Consider the following 13,120-nt stretch of genomic DNA (forward strand, 5'->3'; position numbering starts at 1 on the left):
TTTTATATCTTGAGTTTAAGCCTATAGACTGTCTTCATAGTGGGTTGTGGAAGGTGTTGCAGGACTATCAATCTTGGACCTCCAGATCAACTGAAAGAAGTCAAACTTCATAAACTCAGTGGTAAAATCTATCTTAGCCAGGTTAGAGATACAAGGAAGGTGGCGGTATGCCCTTTTGAAGACAGGGTCAAGAAGCAATTCAAGGTGATTCAGCAGTTTCAAAGGAGCTCTTACCTAAATGACAAGCCCTGTCAAGTTATTGTAGGTCACCTGTTGTCATAAAATTTGCACCCTTCCCAGCCTTTTCCCCATCCACTCACTTCTTTTTTGTTGACCAGATGGTGATCAGATCCATCCATGTCTGAGGATTACCCAGTTCCAACCTCAAGGGAAAAACCCTGAAAAACCTGGTGATAGCAAAAAATAATAAATAAAATGCAGATAGGCAATCCCTTAGCTCTTTCCTGGCTGGATAGGCTAGATGTTCTTGGGTGCCCCAATCCAATGTTGGGATGCTTGCCTCCTGGATCCCCGAAGCAAGTGGAATCTGGCCCTTAAGAAAACATCAAAATAAATTTTCTAAAATTACAGACTATCATCTTGAGGCTCCTAGCATTTACACTGTCCTTAAAAGCAACACCCAACACCCTTTGTCTTCTAGAAGCACAGACCTTCGGTTGGGCTGAGCAGCATAACATGCTGATAATTCCACAGGTCGTCCCAGAGGTTTAAAGCATCGCAAACAATGCCATGGGTCGGAAATTACAAAAGGTATGGTCTTTATACATCGACATCTGCCAGGCCCTGAGGAAGCTGAGCAGAATGGTGCATTAGGTACTTGATGCTTAAACTTGTGGCAAAGAGGTTGACCAAAGGCATGTACCACAGCCTGCACCAAGAGGGGGTGGGATAATAAGGTAGAGTTGAGTGAATCTGGATGTACATTTTAGAAGTTGGTGGCAGAGCTCATTGAGTCTGGGTGTATATGCCTTTACTGTACCCCTTTTTGGAAGTTGTGCAAGTTGACAAATGCAACTCTTGTCCTATCATTGGTCTAACAGCAGGCTGCCACACTAAAGGAAGCTCCTAAAGCAGCCTTATTTCCACATATCTATGATCACATGTAGTTTGCAACTTTATGCTTGGGTTGAGTGAATGATCAGATGGAGAATCTGCAACTTTATTCTAGGGAACTGCTTAGTATCAACTCCTAGGAGGCTTTTCAGACATCAATGCGCTGGCCATAGCCAAACCAAGCAAAACTTCACTACCAATCTTTACCTAGGAAAGTGGGCTTGGATTACCTGTTAGTGACATCAATGGAGTCCAATCCTGTCAGCAAAACTATCCTGGTGATGAGTGTTTCATGCCTTTCTGTGGTTCCAGAAGTTGTCTGCCTACTCCAATAAAGATTAAACATCAGCTCTCTCACAGGGCTTTGATCAACATGACCTGGACTTGAATGTCTACGAGAAATTAATGAATTTGTTCAGGAAGTTTTGAAAGTCAAGCTCCAAAAACTCTCCACCCACCTTCTGTTGGCACTGAAAAGTATTTTACGTCCCCCATATAAGCACCTGCCTAGAATATACCTTGCTGATATGACCCTAAGCCTGAGCTTCTGGCTTTGGCTTCAATGAGTCAGCCAACTTCAGGTCTTGTTGAGGAATAATGACTATTTCCTAAAACAGGTCCTCTATTAGCCACTCTTCATCTGACTTTACGGTCAAGACTTGTCTCAGTGGCCTGAACATGAATGTTGGCCAGTTTGCAGTCTTGGCCTTGTTTTGGGCTTTACCCCATGAATGCTGTGAGTATCTTCCCGAAGATAAGCCTTCAGGCCTTTTAATACACAACTCTGTCAATTATAAAATAAAATAAAAGCATCCAGAGGAATATGTTTTCCTAACTTCCTAGCAACATCAACCCAAACCTGCGGAGTATGTTCTCCTAACTTCCTACTAACATCGACCCGTAATTGTCAACCATTTGGAGTGTGAGTGTTTCATTTTACTAAGATGTGCCATAATGCTCTTATCCACAGATTTTCAACCTTATACTGCTAGATTAACCATTAAAGTGGGTTATTCTATATTTAATGGGAAGAGGTACCTACACCTACCTCACAACTCATAATCAACTAAATGCATCATTTTTCCTTACCAAATACATATCATAGTTTTGCCTTTCCCATGGTAACAAGTGCTCAAGTGCATATGGGGGCCATGAATAATGGCCTCATCTTGAGGCAATTTGCATGACCTATGGTATATTGTTTGCACCTAAGGGAAGCTCTGAAGCTTTCCTCCCATCTTACTGGCAATTCAAGTAACAGGATTTATGGGGTTGAGAAAATACAGACTGTTAAAGCACCCTTCCATAAAAACAGTCATCAAATAGGGAGTGGCTTCTCTTCTTTTCACAGAAAAATATGGATGAAGTAGAGGAAGGATGGAGCATGCAGTAAGGATTTACTGAACCGTGACTATGATGAACATATCAAAGGCAAAAACTTGAAAACTTAATACTATATATAATTAATGGGTTCACATGAAAAAACTTGTCTTGTAACACCAATGTGTCTCCAATATAAAGATCTTTGGTTTATGAATGAGAAAATGGCAAATGCTCAAAACAAGTAATATTATGAAACAGTGCACATTCCCAAGGAGTTCAAGTTGTCAGCCTACTGATCTCAAGCCATACAGTCCTTACAAAATTATCAACTTGACAAAACAGATCAATTCTCTTATGTACATTACCTGTATAAAAAACACCTGAAACTCAAGAACGATAACAAAATTGACAAGGAGACTTTCCACACTCACCCTTCTCATCCTTTTTGTCGTCCTTTCCTTTATCATCTGGGCCACTGAGGATAGGAAATGTCAGAAATCAGATCATCGCATTAAGAATCCATCACCTTATCTACAGTATACTATTATATGGTTCAATTACAGTATTCTCTAAAACTAATATCTAGGTTATAACATTATCATTCATAGCTAAAATAATAGAAGATGCATTTGTGAACAAGGGATGGAAGAGAATTATCCTCGTTAAGCAATGCTGAACTTGTTTTTTTTTTTTTTTCGAAAAGTCGGACGGCACCAAATTATTAATGTGCTGCTTCACGGATCAACCGAAGTCGTTGGCTTCTTGTGTACACGCAGATTTTCTCGTTTGTAAGTCCACTAACGCCCACAATCACTTTTGCAAAATATTTTTTTGCGAAAAACCACTCTCCAGTGTTATAAACTATTAACACTGCATACAAAATTGAAATGTATTAATCTCCATTAAAAAAACTTTTCAAATGATACTTAAATAGAGTTGTGTCATTTTTTTTACTCTTCAGCAACAACAACAACAAAAAAAAAATTCTCACAAATATAAAATGAGAAACCACCTAAGTATATTCTGTGGTCATATCCATACAAAACCAGACACTTAGTTTCACAATTTTAATTCACCAGACACCCACCATAAAAGTATATTCCCAAATCTATTAAAGCTTCAGTTAAGTGTGATTTTGTACACCACAATCCCTTGAAATATGCTTAATGCTCTGCTTTCCAATACGAAAAATTGTTTCCTCCTGCCCTAAGTATTGTTTCCTTCTGCTATAACTAGGGTAAAAAACAAATCTACATAGGCCTCATCGCCCCTGCATTACAATTCTTACATAAACTTTTCAACAATTCTGTGCCTGACTAAATTAACTGTCAGCCACAGGGTACCAGTTTCCATGGTAAAGTAAGCTACTTTAACCTTAACAGTCAACTCAGACAACTGGAAAAAGGCAATCCTACCATCCTTTTTCAACTAACCTAAACAGTCTTATTTCCAAATTCCTTAATTTCTCACGGTACATAACGGCTGTAATATATTGTGTCCCTATAAGTTCCTGTCTCTGAAGAAATGACCAAAAATAATTTACGAGTTTATACTTCTTCAACCAGATTCATGTTCAAAACTGCCATTTTAACCTTATTCTTGATCTTAATTACTGCGGCTCCTCGCAACTTACATACTGATTATATTTTACGGGACAAAAATTCAAAGGCTTTCACACATACACACAAGTAGGCATACATACTTTGGACCTTGTACATACAAATAGGACTCATTCAAAGTAAGTGTCAACACAGTACAAACATTAATATTGGGTTACTAGACAAACTTGATATGATTATTATATTTAAGGCACATTCATATGATTAAAAAATATTGAAATTACTCAAACTTCTTGCACTGGTTTCACTCCTCGCCATGTGGAAAAATCAAATACACAAGAAAACTATGATAAAGTGACCGTACCTCTTGAACAAGCATTAAAAACAAGGAGACATATAAAGTAACCTGATTACGAAAACACTATCAGCCAAGTCAGCTACACTTTGAAGGCATAAAGCCTGTTCTATAGTTACGAAATAAATACTAGACTGAGACAATATTTATGGTGTAAGCACTGAATAGCCAAACATACAAATTTTCCTACTTAAAATAATTTCCCTAAGCTACAATTTTGTGTTAGTCAACATCAAAATCAACTTGTTATTCATACCTACTACTAAACATACTGTATTTGGCATTACACTAAATAGCGACAGCAACTGACAATGAACTGGAAATTAATTTATGAATTATTTAAACTTTCTATTCCCTTGGAAACTGCCATCACTCTTACATGTTCCTGTTATTCCATCTAAACAATCCTCGCGCTCCAATTTCCCACTAATTTTTCCAATTACTCCATCCCTCAACTAAATCACTAATTGCTTCACTCTTGACACACAAATGTTGTCTAGAAATGAAAAGCTAAACTAGAGAGAGAATGCTGTACTGCTTTTCAACAGGATATCTGTCTAACCTATAATCACCAAACTCCCATCAAGGACATAACAAATTCATCAGAAAAGGAAAAAGTTTCATCTTAGAACATATTCACTGATGGGTCACTTTTACATCATGGCAAAAATAAAAGAACCATTCTTAACACTTTTTTTCTACAAAGCAATGAAGCCACTTCCATTTGTGCCCTTAACTGATTTCACAATCAAACACTTAATCAAGTCCTTCTTGGCTTATCAATATGTCTTTTGTAGAGACAAATACTTTCCCATGATAACTGTGAGCTTATAAATGAATTCCGTAGGTGCAGTATAAAAATTTGGCGAAACAGAGAAACTACCATATTTTTTCTACGGCACTTTGCCTGAGATTAAGAGAAATTGTAAAAATTAAGAGGCAGATAATTAATAACTTGCAAATATGAATATGCAAAAAATCTACAACAAAACGGCTCATAACAACAATGAAAAAAAGTATTTATTAGAGATCAAGCTCAGGTTGAATAACAAGGGTGTTGGAGGAGCATTAAGAGGCTTCACAAACATGATTAAAAAAATTTAAGGAAAGTGCACCATCCACAAACTTAAACCTGCCTAACTCGCATCATCCAAATTAGCCATTAAGTCCTTCTACATAGCTAATATACCCCAATTCTTCACAACCAATTTTTCACCAGCCATTAATGTCTAGAGTGATAACCTGTTGAAAAATAAACTAACCATTGTTATTTGTACCATAACTGTATACTCCTTAGTCAAGTGTCTATTTGTTCTCTGCCTTGTTCAATATGCAATTATTCAGTACTGACATAAACTTGCTTGAAATTTCCCTTACTGTCACCTAGTACAGCAATAACAAACAAGAAACTTTTTACATTAAACCAGACTGGCAGCATCTGGTTCTTCCATCTATTGCTCTGCTTTCTTTTATCATAATTCAAAACACCAAGTATATAAGGTGTACATTTATATCCTATACATCACTAATGTCTAAATATTCTTAAAATCATTAAGTTCTGAAACCATTCAAAAATACTATACCTCAAACTTACTAACAGTACAAAACTAAGCACCCCAAAGAGTAAAATTAATTTTATATTAACCACCTATCGCTTTTTCAACAATCCGTAGACTCCCAATATAGAAACAATATTTCCATTCTCATATAAACTAACACAGTATTACAGTAAAAAGGTATTACATGTTTAATATATCTAGCTCAACAATCATTAAACCTTAGAACTAACCAATAGTAATCCATGGCTAATTTCCTAAATTTGCACTTGAAAAATTAATAATGAAGGTAACATCAAAAACAATATCTACCCATATTCTACTGGAAAATTTATACCAGTGCAGTACATTCAACCAAATTCAACAAGTACCTACTACTGAGCCGTCACCTAATGTCGTCCTTTCAAACAAAATTCCTTTTCAACAAATTTCTTCTAAACTACTAAAAGTCAAGAGTGAAATATAAAATCATAGGGTAGCTTCTTTATATATATATATAAAAAAAAAAAAAAAAATGTTGACAGGGAGGGAGAATAAGAACAATGTTGGACGATATATAAGGTGCTGCTGCCTACATCCACAAGTCTTGAATGATGGCAAGCGATTGTGTATTACTGATAGAACGTAGGACTAGTGTCTGATAACTGCTCTAAACATGTATATTAATTATATTGCAAAGGGATATTCATGCCCCATATGGTTTCAGTAGCTGCTGACTACTGACACTATCATCATACAAACCCAGCACTGAGGAACCAACCTCTTGGGCTTTTCGTTTTCTTTTAAGTCTTGAGAGTCCGTAGTATCCTTCAGGTCTGCGCTGCCGACGTACGTGCCAACGCTGCCTTCGTTGTTCATTCTGTCTGTGGGAGTTGAGTCAATATGAAGTTGTGGCTCTCTTCTGGCTGGTGGCTGCACTTTAGCAACAATGACGATTACATGCCAGAAGCGAGTCACAGCTGGCTCGCTAGATGAACCAGGAGTGGAGTGGGATCCGCCAACTGCTGCTGCATCTGCCGCTGGTGTGGACGTCCAGGTGGGAAGTGGAGGGAGATGGGATAAACAGGTGGTAGCAGGAACTCCAAGACCTCTCGCACAGGTAGACTTCTGCTGCATCTGCTGCTGTACCTATGGTGTAGATGGGGGCTGCTGCTTCTGCCGGCCACTTTATTCAGATCTCACCTTGGTGAGACAAGATTGCATGCTGAAAAACTACTACTGAGAGAAGCTACAAGATTTCTTGTAATGATGAGAATAATTTTGTGCAACTGAAGGAACAGTTAAGCTGGTGCTTTTGCTGTGCTCCCACCACCTCCACACACACCATCACATCTCCTGCTGCACCATCGAAACTCCCATGGACATCCATCTTCGCTGAGGGTTCCCCACACACCCATCATCTTCTTCGCATTCTGGCTAAAATATACTCAGAGTATCCTAGAGTATCCTTATGTGGACCCGAATCTCTTTGCTTAAAAAATTTTTATATCTATGATTCACAATTGAATGCCCATCCACGGCACTTAGTAAAACTTTAGGGGAAAAAAAAAATTGGGCAACAAACCTTCAGGCTCACACACAACAGATGAACAGTCTTGAGGATGAAGGACGTGTGAGCAGTTCACAGCCTTCTTCAACCCTGCTGATAGGAAATGGAATACTCGCGGCTCTTCTGAGATCCCCCATCCATTCGTCCCAACAAATTAAATCTTCTTTCTCTGTCTTCAACAGGTTAACTCTTTATATTATTACAAAAATCATATGCAAGGACATGCAAGTCCCACTTTTAGAAGTCCAATTGGATATTACTCATTGCATTCTGAAGATCAAGACCTGAACGTCTTGCTCACATACCTAAAGAAAGAGATTCGTAGACTCATGTCTGCCATCATCAATCCATTTCTGTGACAATGCCGCTGCCTTCAATCAACTTCTCCAGGTATATCATTCACACAGGTTCTGGCCGTTTTGTGCAGCAACATCATCAATCATATATGCACATTGTGACATTGTGTGAGCCTTCAGTTTGTGCCCATATAACTATACTTAACTAATGTATTAAAACTAAAAACAAAAACACCAAAAAAAAATGGCCAGATAGAGAACTTACCTTTACTGTCAGCATTTGATGAGTCATCCTGTAAAATAAAAACAGGCAGTTAACTTTTATCTCATTCACAAACACGGTCAAGTACTAAGTTAATTACCAATCACTATTCCCTGAAACTGACATGAAGGGCAGAGATATGTGCTCAAAATCTAAATCTCAGAGAAGTTTTCTGGACTTTTATCAAATCTAAATGAATGTTTTTTTTCTCATACTAAAAAACTTTTATAAAATCCAAATCAATGCTGTTTTCCCTCATACTAAACATTGCTAACAGAATATAGCAAAATAAAAGCAATAAATCTACTGCTAAACTTCTCTAATAGAGCAAAAGTTAACTTTAATGATGGAAAAAAGCAATAAATCTAATTGCTTAAGTTTTCTAATAGAGCAAAGGTTAATTCTATTGATAGCAAAATAAAAGCATTAATCTACTGCTTAAGTTTCTAAGAGCAAATGTTAATTTTAATCATATGGTCTTGGCAAGATATTACTTACATCCAGTCGCTCAGAATCATTATTAAAATTAATTTCATCTTCGAGCATTTTGTCCTCATCATCCAACATCAGATTGATGGAATCGTCCTCCATATTAATGCCATCACCTTCACCACGAGCACTTCCTTCTTCCTCTTTGTTTGGTTCATCATCCTTGGATTCTGCTATTTCCTCCTCCTTGACCGATATCACACCCTCCTTAGAATCATCAGGCACATTTTCCATTGGCATTTCCTCCTCTGTTTCTGGAACTGAAAAAATGAAAGTCAGTTACAACCAATGCTGCCATTCCTTACAAAATGATCAATAAACACATTACCAAAGCAAGGTATTCTTGTGTCAGGACAACAGTTTATGTTAATGGCATAGAAAATGCTAAGTAGGAAGAAGAAAAAAGTCTGAACTCAAATTGTATATCAAATTTTACTACTCTCTCTCCTTGTGCAGTTCTGTTACATCTCTGGCCCTTAACCTTCAAGGCCAGCCTAATATACACTATATTAACAAAACACTATGGCCAAGCGAACTTAATGTCTGTCAATTTTAAAATAATTTAAATATCAATGGAAAAAGAGAGATGCAAAATGCTCTTGGGGTAAAAAAATCCTAAAAAATTATTTTTACCTACCAAAGGAAGCTAAAGGTAAATATTTGTAACCCCACATAGGGCCTCTTTGCCAAGACACTGATAAAAATTACCAGCTAATTTTGGTTATAAATTTTCTATTTTTTTTACTGATATTAAAAGATGACATTTTTATTGATTATATGTTAGTTTTAGAAGTTTATTCATTATTATTATTTTATTTTTATTTTCTGCATTGGTGAAATATGGGCATTTTTGTAGCAAAGCATTCTTTGTTTAAAAGTATCTGTTCGTGTTGTGGTGTCATAGGACGACAAATGGTGGAAGGGAGCAAAATGTAAACAAATGCAGGCAGGAGTGATGAAAAGACTGTGGTGCAATAGAGAGAGCTCTCTGACGGTTAGGTTGTAAATTTTAGGTTTAAGTCTGTCTTGTGGTTTTTGCAGTCATAAGCTGGATTAAAAAAGGACAATGTGAACAGGTGGGTGGATTGCATAATTTTAGCATTTTTGGATGAGTTAGGTTAGGAAAACTTTCAAGTGGTAGCAGAGCGTGGTTGGTTAAAAATGGATGGATCTGATAGTAAACTTTGGGAGATGAAATGGAGGAGAGGCTGTCCGAGATTTAGTGGGACACAGGGCAGTTATAAAGGATGGAGAGGACATTATAAAGGACGGAGAGGACAAGTTGAAGAGTGGCTTGTAATGTGTGGAGGTGAAATATCCAAGGATAAGAGATAAGAATGGGCTTAAAAGTAAAGCTTTAGAAGTAATAGAAGGTATAGATAGAGATGAACTTAAGGATAAAGGGTTCAAAGATAATCTTGTCCAATCTAGATGAAGGGTATCTAAAAGATACACTAATGTAAAATTACAGTAAAATGAAAAACTATTTTAAAATACAGAAAGAAATCTAGTGAAAAGATGAGAGATTTTATAATTAGGTATGGAAAGACTGAGTCAGAGTGTAGTAGAGCAATAGGGAAGAGCATGCTTGAAGGGGAAGCAAAAGGTTTTTATGTACTAGAACAAGCGAATCTCACAGAAAATAAAAAACAAATGGTATTAGCAGCTTGTGGTCAAGGAAAGCTGGAATATAAAACAGTCACAGATATAATGAAAAGAATATTTGAGGGATTAGGGAATAAAGCAGGGGGAATGGTTGGGGCCAGAAGACTGCGAATTCTGGGAGAGGGAGGGAAAACCAAAGATACCGGGGGTAGAGGTGGAAGAAATCCTATAAATAGTGAGGGGAAAGTAACACTGTGTGTGCAATATGCAAATCAGAATGGCACTGGGCTAGAGATTTTCCTCAGAATTTTCAAAATAAGAAATCAGAAACTGGACAACAAGAAAAAGAAGTTTATATTGGAGAAGTTAGTAAGAATAGAGGAAGAATTTTGGGAAGATGCTGATGTAATTTTAGACACAGGATGTTAATCAACAGTTTGTGGGAATTGTGACTAGCACACACTGTCATGGTTTTAATTGGGAAGAGTTGAAGAGAATGAATGATACTAAGAAAGAGTCTAATAAAGTATTTAATTTTGGTGAGTCATCATACACGTCGAAAGGAGTAATGGAAATACCAGTGATATTAAAAAACAAAAATATTTGGAGACAAATTTTGCAGGGTAATGTGCTGTGGTAATAAAAAAAAAAAAAAAAAAAAAAAAAAAAAAAAATGGGTATGACTATAAATTTAAAAGAGAAATGTGTTAAAACAGAAGTATTAAGGGAAATGAAGGTAACGTTAAGAGTAGACAAACAGGGCCACTTAAGACTACCAATTTTGATGAGGAAAGTAGATGAACTGTTACTGGAGGGATGGAAGGGAAAGAGTCTAGGGAAATTAAAGGTGCAATGATGAAGTTACATCTACAATTTGGTCACTAAAGTGGAGATAAATATGGAAGCTAACAGAAGCACAGTAGTGATGGTTTGAGAGAGAAAGAAAAAGACGAAAGAAAGAGAGGAAATAAAAGTGTTACAAAGAATGGCGGTCGTACTTAAGTTTGACCAGTTTGAAGAGCACAAATTCCCTGCGCAAACTCTGGATCCAGAGAAACTGGAATCCGACATAGCTACCAAATTCACAAAGCTACGCTAGCTAGATTAATAAACAGGATATTGAGTACTTCACCAACGAGATACGCCAGAAAGAAACGCAACGAGGTGCAGGAAACCAAACAGTTTGAGACAGACGACGACAGATGCTCACAATACGCCTGAGATTGAAACTGACCTGGGACAGTGGGTAGGTCATTTTTCCACACCGCCCCACCGCATCCGTGGGTCGGCCGCCACTAATTATATCAGCGCCCAAACAAAGTTTGAAATTTTATATCTCGGACGGCTCGAATTTTAAGAGATAAAAGCTTTTACAGTGTTTTGGTAAGTCATTATAATGAAAACACTTTTTGATGGATGGTTTGCTATATTTGGAGCACCTTCTAAAATATTGTCAGACAACGGGGGAGAATTTAAAAATGGAAGATGGAATACTACAGTATTGGCCACAGCATCTGAATCTCCATGGAGCAATGGAAATGTGTGAAAAGATGGTAGGCATAATCAAAGAAAGCTTACGAAAGACGAATGATGATGATAAAGTGGATTGGTCCATAGGAACTGCTTAATATATAATGGTGGTTTCTCCCCTAACCAATTAGTATTTGGAAAAACCCTTCTTTGCCAAATTTAATGGGAGAAAAAAATTCAAAAAAACCCTTCTTTGCCTAATTTAATGGGAAAGGAAAGTTCAAGTCCTGCAAGCAGAGAGAAAGGTATGGACGAAAGCATAGCAAGGGATACACTGAATGTAATGCATAAGGCCAGAGAAGTGTTTATCAAAAATGAGTCTTGTAATAAAATAAGAATTGCTTTGAACAAAAATGTCAGATGACAAATTTCAAGAAGCAGTAGTGGGAGATGAGGTATTCTACAAGAAAGAAAATGAAAATGAATGGAGGGGACCTGCTCAGGTAGTGGGAGTATCAGGTAGAACAGTAGTGATTAAATATGAGGATTCTCTAAGAGAAGTAGCTAGAATACATGTTACTAGGATTCAAAGACTATCACCAGAAAAAGAAAAGGTACCTAAAATAGATAAAGATAAAGCACACACTGTGAAGGACGAATTCTGTGCATCAAAGGAAGGAAATATAGATGGGCAGGAAGGAAAGGAGATGATAATGGGCTGGAGAAGGAATACAGATATAAAAGAGACTACAGTATGGAAAGAGATTTGGCAGAGGAAACAATGGAAGATGAAGGGGAAAGTGAGGTAACAGAAGGAGAATTAATAGAAGAGATACCCAAATTCAAAAAGGGAAATAGAGTTAGAGCTATAACAATAATACAGGACAAGTAGAAGAGTGGACTATCTTAAGTCTTGCAGGAAAATGATAAAGCAAATCTTGGGCTGATTTGTACAATGTAGAAGACTCACAGTCAGGGGACAAGGGATGGGTTAACTTAAGATATTATAGTCATGTAGAAGAAATTGAAGATGAAGAAGATGTTTGCTAAGATTTGAAAATAGAAGTGTGATTGAAGCTAATGAAAAAGAACTGCAAAGTTGGAGAGAAAACAAGGCATATGAGGAGGAACATGACGGACAAAAAGCTTTATCTACAAGAGGGAATAGTAACTGAAAAGGTAAAAGGAGAGAAAGGATATGTAAAGCAAGATTGGTAGCTAGAGGTTTTGAAGAAATGGCCAAATGGGAAAAAGACGCTCCTACATACAATGCCGAAATTTTAAAATTTTGTTTGACAATAAAATTGAAAGATTGGAATTGTTATACGTTACATGTAAAAACTGCGTATCTACAAGGTGATGAAATACGAGAGGTATATTTAAAACCACCTAGTGCAGATAGTTGGAGTGGATTATGGAAATAAAAGAAAACTGTTTATGGGATCAAGGATGCAAGAAAAAAACTGTTTATGGGATCAAGGATGCAGCAAAGACATGGTATTGTAAGGTGGTTAAAGTGGTGGAGGGGCTTAAGGCGAGAGAAGTAGATTAGAACCTAATACATTCTTTTGGAGGAAACACA

The 13,120-nt window shown here is 37.0% G+C and overlaps 1 protein-coding gene across 15 annotated transcripts in view; it reads right to left on the reverse strand.

The window, feature by feature from the left end:
* The window catches only part of LOC136836700 (SAFB-like transcription modulator), a 120,462-nt gene that overhangs the window by 74,891 nt on the left and 32,451 nt on the right, over positions 1-13,120 (reverse strand). For all 15 annotated transcript variants that reach the window (XM_067101196.1, XM_067101204.1, XM_067101201.1 and 12 more), the window contains exons 4-7: positions 8,473-8,723; positions 7,978-8,005; positions 6,628-6,730; positions 2,829-2,872 (exon numbers count right to left, since the gene is read on the reverse strand). In XM_067101196.1, the coding sequence (XP_066957297.1) occupies positions 2,829-2,872; positions 6,628-6,730; positions 7,978-8,005; positions 8,473-8,723 (426 nt within the window). The remainder of the gene's footprint in view (positions 1-2,828; positions 2,873-6,627; positions 6,731-7,977; positions 8,006-8,472; positions 8,724-13,120) is intronic.

The sequence above is a fragment of the Macrobrachium rosenbergii genome, chromosome 56 (assembly GCF_040412425.1).
Source record: "Macrobrachium rosenbergii isolate ZJJX-2024 chromosome 56, ASM4041242v1, whole genome shotgun sequence".
NCBI lineage: Eukaryota > Metazoa > Arthropoda > Malacostraca > Decapoda > Palaemonidae > Macrobrachium > Macrobrachium rosenbergii.